The sequence below is a fragment of the Pararge aegeria genome, chromosome 11, assembly GCF_905163445.1.
Source record: "Pararge aegeria chromosome 11, ilParAegt1.1, whole genome shotgun sequence".
Lineage (NCBI taxonomy): Eukaryota > Metazoa > Arthropoda > Insecta > Lepidoptera > Nymphalidae > Pararge > Pararge aegeria.
This window is the reverse complement of record NC_053190.1, coordinates 9,800,689-9,821,591: the sequence shown is the minus strand read 5'-3', so window position 1 is coordinate 9,821,591 and position 20,903 is coordinate 9,800,689. Positions and strand designations below refer to the sequence as shown.

General features: G+C 34.8%; 1 protein-coding gene across 1 annotated transcript in view; it reads left to right on the top strand.

Moving 5' to 3' along the window:
* The first annotated feature begins 2,644 nt into the window (after window positions 1-2,644).
* The window catches only part of LOC120627343, a 133,877-nt gene continuing 115,618 nt past the window's right edge, over window positions 2,645-20,903 (top strand). Inside the window, exon 1 of the mRNA XM_039895327.1 lies at window positions 2,645-2,920. Coding sequence (XP_039751261.1) covers window positions 2,891-2,920 — 30 coding nt within the window. The 5' untranslated portion in view covers window positions 2,645-2,890. The remainder of the gene's footprint in view (window positions 2,921-20,903) is intronic.

Below are 20,903 nucleotides of genomic sequence, written 5' to 3'. Positions count from 1 at the left end.
TACAATAGTACAGTACAATGTGGATATTACTCGTAGTAATGTAGTATAGTACAATGTAGAAACATACTTGTTTGTATGAAAGTTGTTATTTTCTAAATTACCATTTATTAATTGGGCTCCATAGTTAATACCTACTTAACTTATAATATTTAATATAATTATACATGTCAATGTAAGTTTGTTTGTTACGCTTTTACGCAAAAACTTCTTAACCTATCCTCCTGAAACTTTGTACACATATTTTTGGAAGTGTTAGAAGTAATATAGGATACTTTTTATCCCGACATTAAGCTCGGTTCCTTTGGGAAAGGGGATGAAAGTGTTTGACGATTTTACACCAGAACTCCGACAAATTATAACCGATTTAAATTATAATTTTTGTACTATAGAGGTTATAATATGTGTTTAATTTTGCCCAAACTGTGTAGATCTGATGAATGTGGTTGGAGATAGAGGACAGAACTCCTCAGCGGACAGCAGCAAACCCCTCATTTATGGCTTAGCGATACTGAATACTTTAAATTTTTTTAGAACTACAACTGAATTGAATGTCAAATCAAAAAAAACAAAATCAAACGCAGAAGACAGCTAGTAGTTAATAATGCCCAAACGAGCGATATACTCACTGCAAATGCGCTTTTGCACCTATAACATAGCAAAAAGTTACAGCTAAAGTTTCATGGGTAAACTGTAAGTGTACCTGAAATCTGAATCTACTGTTAAGCAGCACTAATTCTGCCCTACGTGGGGATTTGTTAAAACCCAAATAAAACTCAGTTACTCAGTGTAATTCTGTCATCGTCAAGTAGATAAGCCAGAAACCTTGGACCTCTTTGCAACTATTAAAATATCTCTATGTATTAAAGTACTCTAGAATCCGCACTGCTCCTTTAGATAATTTTAGCCTGAGAACAACAGGCAGCTTTAATCTCTGATATCCACGATCGGGATTATGAGGGATATCTTACCAAGTGGAGATTCTCATAGGGTACTTACCTTATACCACATGAAAACTGAGATTATGAGATAGATACATTTTTATCATCATCAAGCTATAGCCTACCAGTCTACTCTTGGACAAAAGCCCTTTCCGAATGGGAAGGTATGCCCATAATAACCACGCTGGGCAGACTGGTTGGTTTGGTGATTGCAGTAAATTGTAGCTGTAGCACATAGGTCATCCCAGGCTCCATTATTATTGTCGCCCCTTATGACACCTGCAGGTTGACAGTTGACACCTGGTGGTGACAACTGTATTCTGATCTGCCTTCACCACACGCCAAGAGAGATACACTGGTCGCAAAACACCATCATCATCATCATCATGATCACCGTATTCGGCCACAGCCGCTACCTGTAGCCAATGATGGTAATGAATGTGCGACAGCATTCACTTCACGTCAGCACTCCTCCGATAAATTATAGTTTATTGCCGATAGTGGCCTAGCCTCCAACTCGTCAAGTTTAACGTCGAGTTCTATACACCGCCTTTTCTCAAAGTATAATACTTTTATCTTAACAGTACATTCCAGTTCCATTTCATTTTAGTTCCGGTCTTTCGTCAGTGCCCATTTTGAACGGTTCCTCTCACCTTTTGACCTCCCAACTTTTTCTATTAAGCAAGAGCAGAGAAAACATCGCAAAAACAAGAAGTCCAATCATACCACGAGGCGTATTAATGCGGGGTGTTCCAATCTGAGCTGTGTAGCCACGAGCAATTATTGCTTGTACCGACCTAAGCAAACCGCCATGTTGCAACTTCAGATTTGACTGCACATTTTGCAAGAACTGTTATACTCAAGAATAAAATAGCAGTTAGTTGCGTTTTTGTAATAATTATGTACGCATACCTTTTACCTACTTTTGCGTTTATTTCCCTAGTCATCGTATAACGTATTTTGTTGAACCTCGTAAAAAAAGGCATAATTAGATAGCGGCCGTTGTTGCGTTACTTGTCGCAAATATTTTTTGCAAATGACGGGTCACCACTTTTTAGTCACTTATAAAAAGTCGTAGATTGGCAGTGGCAGCTATTAATTAGAAACTTTTCTTCGGCTTAATCCCGGATCGGCCTACAAATTTTCTATTGGGTTTTTCAGCAATAAAAATCTTAGTACAGGGCCGGAGTTACCAAAGTGTCCACTCACGGAACTCTGAGAGAAAGTAAATACGCTAGTCTCAGACACTATTACTAACATAATTTAATAATAGTCAATACCCTCCAACCCGGTCACAGTAAATATATAAGCTGTAAATTTATTGTAGGGTGGTGAATTTATACACTAAAACCGTCCGTCCTTACCCTAACCGTCATAACCCTAAGACTGAATAGGCTTGTGCTGCAGCATAGGGACGTTAACATGCTAAAAATGATGATGAACTAGGGCATTCATTTTATGAGGGCCGACACACGACAATCATTCGTGCTGTCCGAATAAAGGGTTTCGCAGACTACAATGGTAGCTTCGTGATACGTCATGCATTGCAGTGGAGATTGCAATGTATTCTGCCTTTATTATCTTGCAATTAGCGTTTGTGGCCTCGTACGGCTACGGCTCGCTCCGGTGCCCTGCCTGCGCCCGCCAGGTCGCTCTAGTCGCCACTCGCCGCCGCCAGTCGTGCCATCCGACGCACACATGCGCTCGTCAGTCAACAACCAGCATGCGCGCGCACGCGTAACGTATCGCTACAGAGAATAGCCTATATTTTTTACCATATTCGCCGGCAACGACAAATCCAGTATTGATCGGGCCTCCGCCGCGAAACGGCGTCTCAAAAATGTGATACGAATTTTCCGCGACGACCATTGTTCGATACAATAATACCCATTAAAAGCAATTGACAGTCAATTGATGATAAAGTGAAATCATGGCGATTTTGTTGTGTCCTAATGGTTTCAAGGCTTAACGATATGTCGAAGGTAAGTGTTAATGCACCATACAGAATCTTGGATACCTACGGCTTTGCATATGCAGGTAGTTCCAAAATCATGGCCAAGGACGTTATTTATAATGGAATCTTTCGGTTGTGAAACGCCGTAATAGCTTATAATCTTATCAACACTAATTATCTTTGTTAAATATCAGACTGAAAGAATATTGTTCAGCTAAAATTTCTTACGTTTTTAAAGGAACAAAATTGGTACTACCGACAGGGGTTTACGTAATAATCCAAACCACCAGAAGGGATCAAGCATGCATTTTTCTTGTCTATGATCTAATAAACTGAAATATTGTATCGTCCTTGCACATAATAAATATAGGCTGTTTAAATTTAAGGGCTGATTCTGTTTTAAACCTTACGGACTATGATATGATTAGATCGCAGAAACAAAAGACGGGAACCGAAGTTGGTCAAACTTCAGAACTTACATTTCTCTTCAATTATGAAAACTTATATTTTATCTTTATCACTTAGGTACCCAATATCTGTACTACTGGTACGAGTACCTACTACATTCAAAGGATTGTCCGGCTTACAAAAATAAATTAGGGACATTGTTAGGTAAATACTAATTTTAAAATGTTTTTTTTGCGTAGTTATTTATTAGTAGTTTAGTTCCGTAGTTCTTACTAATCAAAATTTTTACTCAGCTTCACGAAGCGGTCGTTGAACCCTTGGCAAATTACATGACATCACTGCTTTGCGAATGCAAATACTGAAAATGCCCATTGTAGAACAGGTCCTATAAATACTCCTTTAAAAATTGAAACGCAGAGCCTATCTAGAAAGTGGGTACCAACATAAACAACAATGTTATCAGACGAAAAATATACGAGGACCTGTCCATTTACTATAACTTTTGTGTTGGACGGATTCGGGATTCCTTAGATTCGACTTTTCAAGATTGGGGTCAACTCTAACCGGCAAACTAAAAACCGCTAGGTTTTTTTTTTGGTTTATGCGCAATTTATATTTTGATAACAATTATTATGAACCTGTATTAAAAAATGTACCAAAAGAAAACCATTAAGAATAAACTGATACAAGAAAATACTAAGTAGTTAAGAACCTATGTAGGTAATAGTTATTTACATACTCTAAAGTTGTTTATTCATTTCCCTTTCTGTCCTATAAAGATATCTATGATGTTGGATTTGGAAACTTCGAAATCTACCTAAGCTGAATTTACGCAACCAAAATTCAGGGCGTATATGTGGGAGATTTCGTAATTTTGTGCCGAGCTTTACCAAAAGGTAAAGGTCCTTAGGGTTTCCGAGTTCTTACTTGACAGGTGCTACAAACGTCACCGGAATACTAACTATTTAGTAAGTTATAAAATTAGTGTAGAAAAATAAGAATGATATTGTTGTACAGTAAAAGGTAAAGCTGAGGCTAAATGCAATTGCTTCCAACAAAGGTATGAAAAAAAAATTAGAAAAACAAAAATAAAAAAGACAAAATCTTTTTGTCGTTTGTTTAAATATATTTACTGTGCCCTAACTTAGCAACTAATCAGCTTGGTTTTTGGCATAGCGTTAATTGAAAGGACAAGAAGTAACATAGGCTACTTTTTATAGCAGGAAAACAAATGGTAGGTACCTGGGATGATTAAGATGATAGAATGAAATGTAAGAATTTCAACCTACCTAGGTACGTCATAATTTTTTTGTAAGTACCGATACCTATTTAGTTTTCTAGATATTTTTGTCAGGCATATGAAGTACGTGGGTACTTACTCAAAAAAGATAAATAGATAATCATAAATAATAATAATATTGACGAATTCGCGGCATGTGTTAATGAAGATATCGATTTTAAATGTATTCAGCAAATACATTTCTTAGGACTAGTAAATTATCTATTCTGACAGCTGGTCACGGCTTTACACCTGTTAAGGTGAAGCGTCTCGGATTGCCCATTTGAATTATACAGACAGTTAGTTACTCTAAACGGACCCCCAACTGAACCTTGGAACTGATACATCAAAAATCATTAAAAGGTAAACCTTACCTATTAATCCGGTTTTAGACAAAATTATGTAATTCTTCGATTAAGTTTTTTTAAATTATCTTCGAACAAGAGTAATATCTTCGATGCTCTCAAATGGCCATCTTTCCGACTTATAATAACAATAAATACCGATAACACGACATGCCGATTTATACAATTTTTTTAAAAATATTTTCGAGTAATTTTACTTGACTGATTTGATGTTATATAAATGAGTAAATATTTGATGATATAGAAACCTTCACCTATGGACATACTTGTTACTACCGTCGTCACTAGAAGCGGTGAATTTTAAAAAGACAAGATTAAAATGAAAATAATATTTCTGAAAACAATTTTAGTAAGGGCTCTGGACGTGTAACAGTTTTATTTAAATTATTCAAATACAACTTTCCCATAAGTGTTAGTCAACTGTTATTTATATGAATGACATAAGAAGCAGTAATTGGACAAAAAAAACAAAGCTACTCGGACACCTCTCCGCTTTGTGATAGAGATCGTTCACTTTGCGTGGTTACTCATCGCTTACTCTATAAATATCAAATACATTTCTCACTTTGTTGCAAAAATCAAAGGGGTCAATAACATCCATGATTTTGTACTCAGTGACAGTCGATTTGTTCTGCAATAAAACTGGTTAGTAAATATTATAAGATTGTAATAATTTCCTACATAACAATCTACTCATAATTTAAGTAAAAACTTTTAGTGCAGTTTACTAGGCTGCATAATATTTGTAATTCATTTAAGGATAATAGTATATTATTTTATAACAAATTACCAGATGAAATCCTTAAGATGTCTCTGAATAAGTTCAAAGTTTATACAAAACGTAAGCTTATAGAATGATCCTTTTATATTATTAAGGATCACATGTATGATAAAAAGCTTGGGTATGAATTGCTCTAACTTCAAAGCTAAACATTACACTCGAGTGTGAGACGGTGATAACAAAAAAAACCTGGCTAAGTTTGTTGCGGGCTCTTCTTAGACCAGGGCGTGTTTGAAACCCTTTGGAGCTTTAGTTTTAAGTTAAAGAATGCAGTTATCACTAATGTTAACATGTAAATGTATGAACGTTTCATAAGTGCATGTGATAAGGTATACATGAATAAAACAATTTTAAGTTTGAATTTGATTTAAGTTCGATTTCGATTTTATTATTGCTACTAATTTACCTACTAGCACTATGTTCATATGGGCAAAAACTATAAATCGTAGTTTTGAGACTTAGTAGGACTCTAGTTTTGAGATTTATATTTGGAACAAAATTTATAAGCGTCCTTAAATTTTATCTATGTTTTAAAGGTCCATATAATATTAAAGATCTTTTCTAAATCTGCAAATTCAGAAACATTGAATTTTATTTTTTTCCTTTCATAAAGTTATAATTAATAAAATTACAATCCATTTTTAAACCTAAACTTATACATTGGTTAATATCTAAAAATTAGGTCCAATGACTTATCTTAGGTGTTCATAATATGGGCGACACTTTGCTCTTGTTATCTTTAAATTGCACTAGCGCTACACGTTCACTACACTACACTAGTTCAAATGATGTTTTCATGATGATGACGCCTTTATTAATGGGCTTCGGAATATTTTACAATAATTTTGTTAATTAAGAAATCCATTCGCAGATCCCAGTGAAACGGAAAACATTTTCTATATTATATATAGCCAACTATATATTTTTCATGATATAAGTATTAATGCGGTTATAGGACACGATTCGTAAAGATTTTGATTTTTTTTTCAGTACAGCAATAATCATTATTTTCTAACTTGCTGTTTAGTGATAAATGTTTTTTGTCATTAAATTAATATTAAGGAACCAGTACAGCTACAAGAATCTATAATAGTATTACAATTGCGCCAGTGTGTCTGTTTGTTTGCTGCTTATGTTTAGGTCAACCTTTGAACTGATCTTGGCGTAATTTTACACACATGTAGTTTGCATCCTGGAGATAGACATTCACATAGGATAATAATTATTTATCCTGGGAGGCAACATTTTTTTTCGAGATAAAGCGTATCTTTTAGCCCACTCAAGAATTTTTACTATTTCTATGCAAAATTTCATCGAGATAGGTCGTTTTTTTTTAAATTGCCGTAGAAACTTACATCTGTAGATTTTACGGAATAAATATCCTAAAGTACATCGCTAAGATTTGTTCAATGATTGAGAAGAACATAGGCAATAAACAAACAGAAACATTTTCTCATTTATATAACAAAATTAGGTATAGGACTGACTGTGATAGTACTACCAGCTTATTTTTTAATCTGGTTTTTGTATGCTACTCGTTGTTATAAAAAGCGCGATCGCATTTTCTTTTCAGGCACAATGTTCCATTGTGTTAAGTTGTTGGTTATAGCCGGCATGTATCTTGAATAGTTAATGCTCGTAGCTTGCCAATTTTCTTCACTTTATATCAGCCTTTGTTAAGTCACTATGACTATAAGTTCGGGATATTGGATAGAAAAATGTTATACTATATATACCCAGCAGAATAAAAACGAGCCACTAAAAGAAAAATGTGTGAGCCGTCGCGGGACGCCTGGCAGATGTGAAACATTGAAACTGTTTTATATAAGTTATATGCATAAAAGAGCAGATTACGTCAGGAATCAGATATAGCGTACTGAAAAGATAAAGCAGTATATAAACAAAAGCAAATATATTTCAAAGCAAGGATAACATAATGACTGTTATTTACATTTTTATTACAAACAAAATAAAATTTAAAAAATATTTCAGTTTTAAAAAACGTGTTGCCGTCACGTGACGCCTGGCAGATGTTAAACATCGAAATTGTTTTCTGTAAGTTATTGCAGATATTGCATAATGAAAAGATAAAGCATTACAAATTTGTTTAAACTCCTTTTTGTAAGTCGGTTAATAATGACTGTTTTACTACAAAATTAATATTAATTTTTATTTTTAAAGACTAAATACAAAAATGTAATCATATAGCGTGGAAAGGGGCGCCACGGCCTGTGTCGAAACGCCAAAAATCAGGTTTACCCTCCGCCTATAGATGATTTACTTAAAAAAAAATATTTAAAATCGCGACCACTTAACTGCTTATGGTACATACAAATATTCCATCCCATAGCGTGGCGATTCGTCGCCACGACCTGTTTAGCCACGACAACAATCAGTTTTTGACGCCTATAGATGTTTCACATCAAAATAGAAAATAGACGTATATAAAAATACATATAACTACCTCACGTATAACCAACACCTACGTGCATCTACCCCAGGTAGATAAGACCTATAAGTTTTTATGTAAATGTTTCGTTATGTTACCGTCTGAAGTCCTTCCTGTTAAAAAAATTGTAATTATTTGGCCACTTTAGAAAAATGTCCGAGCGCAAAAGTTTTCCAGATAGTTTAAGTTTATGGTTATTGGATAGGTATGAGGTACATCGCTTTTATGAGACGTAGCGTGGTTTTATAAACCCAGAAACGTACTACAGGAAATGCTATATCCAATATTTATTTTCAAATTGAACTTTTATCTAGTGGTCTGCAATTTATTTGGCTGCCATATTATATTTTTGATATGCTTGGCAACTTTAGTCAAAATTCAAAATTCAGACTAAGTACTCTTTGTGAATACCCTGAACGACAACAAGTTCAATTCAGGGCAAGCGGCCCAGGACCGTGTATATGCCGTGTGTATGACCGTGAGCTCCCTATAAAATACCTATGTCCAGCAGTGGACGTCAACTGGTTGAAATGGTGATGATGATGAATAAACATGTCATAATAAACAGTGGTAAACCGGTGGACACGTAAAATTGACTCCTTGTCAGGGGATATATTCAGAGGATAGGTATAACAATCGTTGTTTGCCTATTCTAGCTGTGCAGATTGGCCATCTCATTGGCCAATATGAAAGCCTAGATAAGAGTTCCGGGGTAAAGATAATTAGTCTGTAACCATGTGCGCACTTTTTTCAAACACATAGGTAAAAGTGGAGATGCATCATGTAACAGAAAATATAGAAAGTCCCAAATGGCATATTATAAGTACTTACCCATATCATGGTATGGCAGGGAATAAGACTCATTTATTTTATAATCATGACTAGAAACTTTCATTGCAAATAATGGCGAGGTTTTTTTAATTAAATACTATGGCAAAAAATATACGACGAAGTCACTTCAAGTGCATACAGGAAACGAGTATCGTGCATATATAAATAAAGCCATAATGAGCAGTCAAACTCACTGGCACTTTTCCCCAACACATATTATAGCACATTTTATTTTGTCTTTTCAAAATGAAGATGATGCTAAATTGAACCTTATTTTCATTACGTACAGTACAAATTCATACGTTAATGATCATCAGTAAAATCGTGACTTGACTGCAGGCTGTATGGCAGACGAAAACATCATAATAACCTTCAGTACTTATATCTTTTTTTATTAAAAACTGGTCAAGTGTGTCTCGGGCCACACGTTGTGTGAGGTTCCGTGTAATGTCGCTGCAATGTTCTCACTCATACTAATGGCCAAAGTTATTTGAGCAACAGTATTCCGAACGTAAACATTTTTTATAATAATAATTATTGAGAAGTTATTCTTATTAAGGAACCCCTGAAACGAAAATAGTTTTCACGATTTTGTTAAGACTTATTCAAAGACATCATCTTGAGTAAGACGTAAAAAAATAATCTCTATTTTACATGTACTTACGTTATTAAAAGGCTTTAGTTTACCTCTTTGTCGGTGTTATTATAAATTACAACTTTCTAGTAAGAGCTAAGCCGCGTACGGTGGCGAAACTTTATGGTGACTAGGAACCCTAATAATATTTTGAATAGGTTTTATAATATCTGCAGTATAGGTTCATGTATCATAACATAACATTATACGGATATTGCTCCTGATTCATAACCTAAAGTTACTTTTTTTTATTATCGGTGGTAAAATAAAACTATACTATTTTCTGTCCGATTCGAATTTTGCGTGTAAGTATTTGTTTTTAAAAGAAAGTAATAAAAGTTCCATAAAAAATCTGGTCAATGAACGGAATCAAGAAAGCCACAAAATGAAAATAAAATTTACTTTACATTGTACGCCACTAGGGTATACAATCAAAATAAAATTGGCTAGGTGATAGTTCTACTCGCACACAATAGGTTCCGTGCCAAGGTGCAATTTGAAACATTACATAACTGAGTACATATGAACATTTATGTTGTTCATACTATGAAATATTGTAAATTAACAATAACAAAACACCAAAAACCCTTTTATTTTATTTAGGCACGAGATCCCATCTCAGGAAACACACATCAGGTGAATTTATCGCAACTGTGATTGATTTTTTGTATAAAAAATACAAACATATGATAATTCTGCTGATACTGAGTCTAGAGCGGTTAGATGACCGACGAAAGGTGACCTCAACGACGTATTTTCAACGTGTAATTTCTTTAATACACGGTGTCATTATTCCTGTAAACAGTTCCACAACAGTGAACTAGTTAATCGGGCCAATGTTTACTATTCAATGGTAAAAATAATAAATAAAAAGAAAATTATGTGTAAGACGCATCCTTTATCTAAATATTTTTGCGGTCGATTCATGTAGCAGAAAAAATTCAGCTGCTTCCAAATTTCTAAACGCAGAAGTTAATGTTTCATCTTCAACTTTTTTTAATGTTGCTTAGTTATTAAAGATCGGATAGAGTCGATGTTCGACTGTACTTGTATACATTTAATAAAAATTTAAATAAGACCATTGATTATAAATACTTTATATTAGCGTTCTATGACCGCACCTTACATACTCGTAGCTTAGCGTTTTCGTATTTCAGAACAACTGTAAATTCAGGCTTGACCTAGATTTCTTCAGCCAATGGTACTAATTCTGTTGTATGTACACAAACTAAACTAAACGAAATTGGCAAGTATGGAATGGTGCTATATTTTCTGCAGGGAAATTAGAGATAGACTGGTACTTAAATACTTTCAGTTTATTTTAGTGAAAAATATATCAATATCACAATAAATTGTTCTTGTTAACCACAACATGGGAATCATTTTGTACGTTTTCTTCAGTTCTTGTAGTTTTTGCAGCTGTGTGATGTATTGCTAAAAATATTATATTGTTTTAGGTGTATTAAGTGATAGTATTGCAAAATCAATAGCATAAGATAGGTGTATCTACTAGTATTAGAGACTAGACACTTTCGCGTATTTAATAGGCATTTATACATTAGTGGGATTAAATATTCTGTTAGAGATTACGGATATTCTAGTCGCCAATCAATGAGCAGTTAGTTACCCTCATCTCTGTCTGCTGATTGTATATTCTTCATATTATTATATGCTGTTTTCCTGTAGCCTTCTCTTAAAGTAGCAATATATCTTTGCATATCTATCATGAGCACCCAAAAATGTGGAATATGTGATTTAAATATCAAATTTCATTTTCAATTAAATCAAATAGCCTTTATTTCTGGCATTACTTATTACAAACTTTACGACCATTGAAATTTACAAATTACAAAACACACTAACATTACAAATCCTCTGAAATCCTTAGTCTAAATTATTTTACAAAATGTTGTCTAACTTTATGTGTATTTTAATTAAATTATTTTTTAATAAAACTTGGTTATTAAATATACAGTTAAGTAAGATAACAATAATCGAAACAATATATAAATAAGTTCTATATATTATGTAAAAGTGTATACGCAAAATGAAGTTGGATGTATAGCACATTATGGTTTTTTGAATATAGGTACCCCATACTTCTTTGTTATTGGCTTTTTCTTCTACAGCTGGTTTACCAGCAGTCTTCTTCTCTTTTCGTTCTTTCTTTCTTTTTCGACCACTTCGCTTCATATATTTTAGCTTGATTTGATCTCGCAACGTTTTTAGAGTATGCAAAAATAAATTAATTTCATTATTAAAATATCTTATCGTTCAAATGGTTACATGATTTATGGTATCATGGATGGATAATGGTTCATGATGAATTAGAAGAATTTATTACAAAAGTACGGAAAGACAATAATTTAGTTATACAGATGTGGTATATATGTGTGCGACGTACATAAACAATGCAAAAATTTTGTATTCATTTAATTTGATCTCACGTTTTTCACGGCAAATATTTTAATTAATTAAAAATCCGCGGCTGCTTCAATTTTCTAAATAACTCTCAGCTGCCTTTTATTTTTTTTAATTATCTCCGTATATTTTATTCATCTGTAATTGCATAGGTATTACTTATCCCTTATTAATGCTATAACTTACTCTGAACAATAAAAGAAATTCGCGACACTCTCTTGGCTTGGCTGGTTTGCTCAGAGGAGAGCATTTTTGAATCCAGATGACGGTCATACTAAAGTACGAAAGTAATACGGACGGCCGATTTTCGCAGTTTGCAGCGATCCTGTTTTCTGAGCACAAGGCCGTGGGTTCGATTCCCACTACTGGAAAATGTTTGTGTGGTGAAGATGAATGTTTTTCATTTCATTGTCTGGGTGTATATGTATATTCTTAGTTTTTGTATGCTATTTATAAAAATATTGATTTGTCATCTTAGTACCCATAACACAAGCTATGCTTACTTTGGGGCTAGATGGCGATGTGTGTTTTGTCGTAGACCGTAGTATATTTATTTATTTATTTATTTATTATTTAACACTGTCATGCTTCTTACTGCTGTCCCAGTCAGTCAGTTAATATAAAAAAAAGAATTATACATATTGTGATTCTCAGCACCAGCCCAGAGAAAGAAATGAGCAGCGGCGTGTCTCGGAGAGCATGATTAGGCTTCGCGTCGGTCCCGGTTATCATCACTAACGTGACGTAATGTTACTGGATAACCTCACTGGCGCAGCGGTGAGCGCTGTGTGCTGTTTTAAGTTGTAAGTCCCTAGTTCGATTACCAACAGGGCAATTCGAGAATTTATAATTTCAGAATTTTCTCCGGTCTGGTACTCTACCAACAAAGATGTGCCGTTACCATGTCGCATATAAAGCGACTAGGGCTATGGGCTTAATATAACTGCCATACTCGCTAACAGGTTAGCCCTTTATCAACTTAGACTGCATCATCACTTACCACCAAGTAAGGCTAGCTTGTAATGGAATAAAAGCGTAATACGTGTAAAATACAGGTAGTACCCACTGCAAGTTTTAATTCTTCTTAGTTTCCTCCACACGATTGACGATTTCCATACGTATAACATTTCTAATTCGCCAGGAATGTAAACAACTTTGAATCTTGCCTTAGCAAAATTAATTTAAAATGAGATGTAATATAGATTTTATTTATTGCTGTAAGATGGTAAGAACGAGGAAATAATAGAATAATTTTAATCTGTTATCTTTATAAGATATCTTTTAATAAAAAGATTTATTATTATAAGATGATAATGGCTATTACATTTGCATTTGACATATATTATACCTAGTGTGTGTCTTTAAGATGCACGATATATAATAATGCTGAGCTAAACTTTAAGCTAAATTCATTCTTAGTGTTTTATTTAAGTTATGTACCTACAAAGAACTGTGGTAACATATACATAGTAACAAATAAGATTAACATAGCAAAGTGTTGTTGGTGACACACGTTTTTCTTCCATCTAATATATAATTAGAATATAATGATATTTTTGTTTAATAGTGAAATAAAAGAAGATAGTAAAATGTTCACGAATATTATACTCGGACTCTTAATTTTTACTTTAATTATGCCAAGTATATCGACGATATGGTTTACCTTGCGTCAGTCTTAAGTTTCAAAAAGGTAGGTACTGTCAAAAAAAATGCTAACTCTCACGGGCTGAAATAAGTATACCTACTGCTCTCTATTCAAGAACAAGAAGTTTCTAAGATTGTGTAGGGCCATAATTGCTTTCAATTCGTTATTCGTTACGCTTGAACGGCTTAGGACACTATTTCGCACACGGCTAGTTTCCTGCAATTACCACATGCGGTGCAACCGGTGTAAGTAACACCGAGGCCTACTACAGTTACTGCTGTGTAACAGGAGAAAATAATGGCTTGCTTTATTATAGCCCTGTTTGGTTTTTAAAAACATTCGCGCGTACTTGGGAAAAAAATTATTAAGTATTTATTGAGGCAAATTTTTTCGTTTCGGAGACATCTCAGGCAAAATTAGTTCTTTCCAAACAAATATGGAGGAACCGTAACATAACCAAAGCCACGAAAATCCGGCTTGTTAGAGCGCTTGTGTTCCCCATATTCCTCTATGCTTCGGAGACGTGGACCCTGCGGGAGAGTGAGAAAAAGAAGATAGACGTTCTTGAGATGTGGTGCTGGAGAAGAATGTTAAGAATACATTGGAATGCATTCCGGACCAATAAGGCCATTCTTGAAGAACTCGGCATCACGCAACGTCTATCCTCCATAGTACAGGCTCGTATTCTCACGTTCTTTGGTCACGTATCCAGAAGAGACAACGACTCCATAGAACGTCTGGTTGTCCAAGGAAGAATCGAGGGCACCAGATCACGCGGAAGATCGCCCATGAGATGGGCTGACCAAATAAAGGCTGCAGTGGCTGTCCCCTTACATGAGTGTGCTAGAAAAGCAGCTGCCAGAGAGAAGTGGCGACGAATAGTTAAGCGTGCCACAACCCTTAAATGACGACCACGACCGCTCTGACAAGAGCGAACCGACTGAGAAGAAGAAGAAACAACTGTAAATCAGTTGTTTGGAAAGAACTAATTTTGCATTGGAACAGCTTTGTGGATATGCTCTAAAATGCCTCCTCTCTCCTATTAGAGAGAGGAGGCCTGAGTCCAGCAGGGGAAGTTAAAAGGATAGCTAATGTCTAAAATTTAAATGGGACCATTTCGATGGGATTTAAGAAATCCGTCTTTAAATGAAGGAGTTATTGCCCGAACGATCCGAATTTCTCCTACTTTTTAAGGAATTAGGCTAAAAATAAGAGACATCGATAAGTAAAGTTATCCTATTAGGGTTTCGTTATAAACTGAAATATGCTTTTTAAGTCGACGCAAAAATCTATAAAATTTGATTATTTATTATTTAAAACAAATAATTACGTTTAACAGTTGCTATTATCATTTTTTGCATCGTGGTATGGCGTGGCCTATAGAGCATGATTTTGAAAATAATCGCTAAATTGTAGTGCCTTATTAAACGTGATTTATTAAGACTTTTGCCTATTAGGTACGAATAATCGTATTATTATTTTGTCTTCAGGCAAAAATTCTAATGTTTTTAAATATGAAATAGTTAAAAATCTTTTTGTACCAGTAAAGTCATTTGCTGCTAGCAATTATCGTGATAATTTTCTAAACGACATTAGTAAATTTGAGTTGCGATAACTGATGTAAGAATGAATGTCCATAACGAGGACGTAATATTTGTTAACGTTAACTAAATTCCATTAAGTCAAAGTGGTTTCTGAGTTGATGGTTTTTGGTGAGAACTTGTCCTCGGGCGTCGATCTGGGATGTGGCAACACTCGATCTCTTCGACCTAGAAAATTAAAATATTATAAAATTATTAGGAATAATTCCATATTATTTTATATTTCTATAGAATCTTAACTTTAGATCAAGATGAGTTTCCTCGTTTGAATAATCCCTTTGGCTTAATTCATATCTCATATTATCAATCAATTTGAAGGGTTTTGGAAAATGCTAAAGTACTTTCTACATTACTTGAAATCTTTGTTTTATGCAGCTATGTTGCAGCTTTGCAATTAATCCTGTTGAGAATTTGATGGTTCAATCTAAAGAGGTAATATTTATTTTCAAATAATATAAAAAAACTTGCTAAAATTGGAAAAATTTACTTTATATTATTATAAGCATTTGTAGTTGCAGCAAAGGTTGTGGCGCATGGCAAATACCCAGGTCCCTATTTCAGGCTCAGAGCACAAGAATATTAATTTATAATGCATCATCTGTACAAAGTGAACTTTGCTGGTGTATTGGCTTCATCAAATTTGTAATTTGGGATCGCAGTTATGTTTATAAAGCCTTGGGCATAGTTATTATGCTCATGTCCTCAAATGACAGCTTCTATTTTATATTGTTATTATCAAACTTCCAATTCTAGTTATTTGTACGCAGCTGCGGAAAGTTTTATACATACAAAAGATGCCATTAAAATTTGTACTATCTACATTTCAATGTTTGAGGAATTATAAACTTAAGACATTACAGACCCTGAAAGTAATCCATGGCTTATCCTCGAAGTAACCAATTAAATTGAAATATCCTCCAGTCATACTTTATGAATTACCTAAGTAAAGACATAACTTGTGATTAATATGGCTGCCACACCGAATAGTTTCATTTGTATTTTCCTTTCAACAAACGAACGTCAAATCACCAATTCGAATCACTTGCGTGATTTCTCTTTGCAAATCCTGTTTGCTAATGCGCCAAGCACATTCCTACTGAATGTTTTTTCACTCAGATTGTTTTATTGTTTTGAAATAAGCGTAATGTTTATATAGATCTGTTGAGTTTATCGAATAATCTATCGAAAATATCGGACAATAATGAATCAATTTGTCGCAATGTTTTTATCATCATAATCAGTCTATTAATTTCCCACAATTGGGCATCCTCCGCTCTCATAGGAAATTTAAAGATATATATATACCCTACGGTGCTTCAATAAATTACTGGGACTGACGCGATGTCATTGGGCTCTTAGAAACGTGACAATGTGACCGGATTAGATTTTAATATGTGTATGCGTAAATTTACAATTTGCAAATTGTTAATTAATTAAAATTTATATTTTACGTTAAGTGTTTTTATCGACACTTGGGAGAAAATAACTGTGTAAAACTACTTAAGTACTCAGTAATGTCCGTAAATTTAGTATTTTATATTTTATCGCGAAATTTAAATAAGCAACGTTAGATGTAACGTTTTCTATTTAGAAAATATTACGGAATCGTGTAAAGCGGATAACATTTAGTAAGAAATATTGGTCACGAATCACGTCTTTTTGTCGTTGTAAAGAACGAGATATATTATTAATGTTTAAGTTATTCCAACTTCAATCATAAGCAGCTTTTCGAGGTGGACATTGTCAATTGCCTAACACCGGACTGGTAGATCTTACTGAAGATTTTTTAACAGGAAACGCCTAACACCTTTTTTCCATAATCTAGCCCAAGAGCTAGTTAATCAAAAGTACTGCGTTCTTTGTCTAACATGATAAAAAAGGAAGATAAACGATCCGATTACTAAGAATAAATTCTTCTGTTCATATGATTAGCACTATAAATCATTGCTCACTATGGTTTTGCTTAATTTAACAAAATTATTATTGCTGTTTCCATTGCCATGATATTTCAAATTAATTATTTAAGAAGTTGTAGATAAATATTTTTTTATAATCAATTTATACAAGCCTCTTACAACAGCAGCTAGTAATCAAAACTGGCACTAACGTTTTTGATTTTAAAATTGTAAATAAAAAATTAACACTATTAATGAATTTAAAGAATACTAGAACCAGGTTAGGGCAAGTGTAGGCTATACCTAGTACAGGAAATATAAGTACCTCGATTTTTTTATTTAACTTACTGTTTATACGGAATAATTAAAACAACAATAACTAAGGGCCTTCATAATTTTGATGCTAAGATACAAGAACCTGACAGCTTCCTCGTTTTAATAACCTCTAAGAATAAGAGAACATCTCGTTCTTCTATTAACTTCAATCAATTGAAGGTTCAACATTATAGGTCATGCAAACGGATATACGCAATACTGTTAGTCGTGACGGTTTATTAAGTAGTGCTCCAGTCTCCACCTAGTTGTGCAAAAGTTTTTGCAGTTGCTCTCATGACAAATAGCCATTGTTTCATTCACCTACAGTCTATAAATTCGCACGACACTCTATTCCAAATACTTCGGGGAGTCATCTAACGGGTTGTTTATTTTTATTTGTATCTAAGGCCGGTTGCATACGTGCATCAATAAGTTATATACTACTTACACGTAGTAACACAGAGATAAATAAACAGGAATTATGTATACCTTACAACAAAGTTAAACCGTTTAACTTTCTAATCAAATGTTATTTCACGCGATGATTAGACCTCACTTCCCATCGTGCCAATTTTTTAGTAAGAATTAGAACCGTCACATTTCCAGATAAAATCTGTTACTTTTGTCCCGACTGATTTACAGATCACTTGCAGCAAACTGCTGAATGTAGAAATTAGAGAATGGATATCCGAAATTATATGCAGTCACCCGTAACTAGCAGATGCCACTTGCCGCAACTGCAGAAAGTTACATCTGATATGTAAGACACGCGTCACGAATTGTTTTCAATCCGACAGCCTAACCGACCACCTTACCGGGCCTTAGCGCAGTTCAAGATTCTGACAAACAGAAAACTGTACAACGGCAACGGAATAACAAATAGGAATCAAAGGTCTACACAGCGTCTTCACCGGCGAACAAGTGGTCCCCGTTTTGTCACGTCATCCGGACGTCGACCCACTCCACGGCCTCGGGATCGTGGGCGAACAGACTAATCACCGTCAGATCCTTCCGTTATTCTAATCGTCGTCTAAGCTACGCAGGGAAGAAGTAGACAGTCGCCTAGGTTCTCTATGTAGCCCTAGGGTTCACTGGCAGTCGCAGAGCTGCTTACCGAAGCTCGTAAACCTACATTTTCTACCCACATATTCAGTCGCAACCTATCTTGTTTGCGACTGCGCCAAAATGTGGGTTTACGTAAAACTCAGTGCAACTAAACATTTATATAAATGTCGATACAATTCGCTTGTGTATTGAAACTACTCTCGTAGGGAATTTGTAATAACAACCATGTTAAAATTACCAGTTAATTTATTGAATTATTTTTCAGGATTCTAACAATGCATGACATTGAAATCGTAACTACGCTTCGACCAATAAAATTATTGATCGTAGTAACTACACAAGAAATAAATTGTAAGCAAGAACTGTCCAGTTTTATGTCATAAATTGCAGTGTAGCGAGTGTAAATTTCACATTGAATCTAGAGCTTGCACACGACTCTAGGTTATCAACTGAACTGCATTGTATTCGCAACAGCGTCATCAAACTGCGCGAAACCTGCACGATAAGAAGCGGTGATAGCCTTGTAGGTAAGGCTTCGGCTTTCCTTTCCTGGAGACCGAGTTCATTCAAGTGGATTTAGGCCATAGTCTGCCAGCGTGGTAGACTACGGCCTAAATCCTTCTCAATCTGGAGACCCGTGCTCTGTAGTGGGCTGGTAATGGGATTGATAATTATGAAGAGTGTAAATAATTTTCGTTTAATGCGTAAAAACACATCGTCACATCCAAAACCATACTAATATTATAAATTCGAACGCGACTCAGCATTGATCAGATTAATTAGGGATTTTCAAAACTAATATGATATGATATCTATTTCATTGTTAGATAATTATTCAGAAGCATCTTTATCTCATAATAGTATAATGTAAAAGCCAAGTGATAACATCTAACCAGGGCATCAAGACTTTGAAACTGAAGAAGTACTTTCGGCAAATGTTTTTATTTCAGACGAAGTGAGACGACTCCATCTAAATTGTTTTATCGCACCGTTGAAGATTATTCATGATTGAATTAAACACATTAGCATCATCCGTTGCTAACATTACATCATCTCTGAAGTCAAACTGTAGGTCATTGCGGGGTAAATGCCGGTATCCCTGCATTGCCCTTGATAGCCAATCAGACCCGTAATAACCTTTTTACAGCAAACATTGAAAGCACAATGTGTTTGATGATTTCATACAATTGATTCGGCGAGTACTGTTATCATTCGTGTTAAGCCCATAGAAATTGCCAACTGGTCTTTGTATGGCAATAGACTGGATTTTTATCACGAAACAAGGCAAGGTTAGTTATTTTAGTTCTAAAGTTTCCACTGTCGTAAATTAATAATGGTTGGACATCCACAATAATTAGTGTTTCATGCTGAATTATTTTCATTTCAGTTCCATAAATTGTGTTGAAGCTACTAAACCTACTGGGTTGTGCTATGACTTGTGACTTGTGAGTTGTCATTACAGTCATTGCAGTCTATGATTAAAGTTGGGAGTTCTCTTTTTATTATGCGTACTGGGTTGCTTTCTTGGCGATTAATCGTTGTTCAGTGTCCTGTGATACCCAGCGAATTAAAATTGGGAACTTATAATTTCTGAATATCTCTAATTTTTGAGATTTTGGCCGTGGCTAGTTATCACCCTACTTACAAAGAAGCCAAGCGATTTACTGTTCCGGTACGATGTCGCGTAGAAACCGATTAAGGATATGGGTTAATTATAACTGCCATGACCTTAAAAGTTTAGTTAGGGCTATGTTATAGTGCAATAAAAAAATTATACCAAAAATCAGTTCAGAAATCAGCATCGAGTTTAAAGTCATCGAGATCTCCTTCTTCTTCTGCTTGCGGCTCAGGTTATCCTGGTCCCTGGCGTTACGTCGATCGGTTACGCTGCTGTCTAGATCTCCCAGCAAGTTTTGGCTCCTGAACAGCAGCAGTTAGAGCAAGTGATATTTAAATGTTTAACTAGCCGAAAAGTTAGAGTTGCGTGCCGGGGATCGAACTTCGGTCGAACCCCGAAAAGGAAGCCGAATATGACTTTATGACCTGTTAATTTGATTAATACAACAGAAATTATAGAACTGCTTTATTGGTATTGTGGTTAGTATGTTCGGACTATGGAATACTAGGTGCTGGAATAGGTTCAGGAACTGGCGAAGTCTAATCCTGTGTCTAGAAAAGTCGGCTCAGTTGTTACTGTCGCAGTGACCAGTGAAAGAGGCTGAGAATGATGAACATATTATATACCTTAATGTATAGGTATTTATTAAGACTTATCGTAACGTGTTTATGTAGGTGCACTTATATTAGTATCGCGGGCATTTG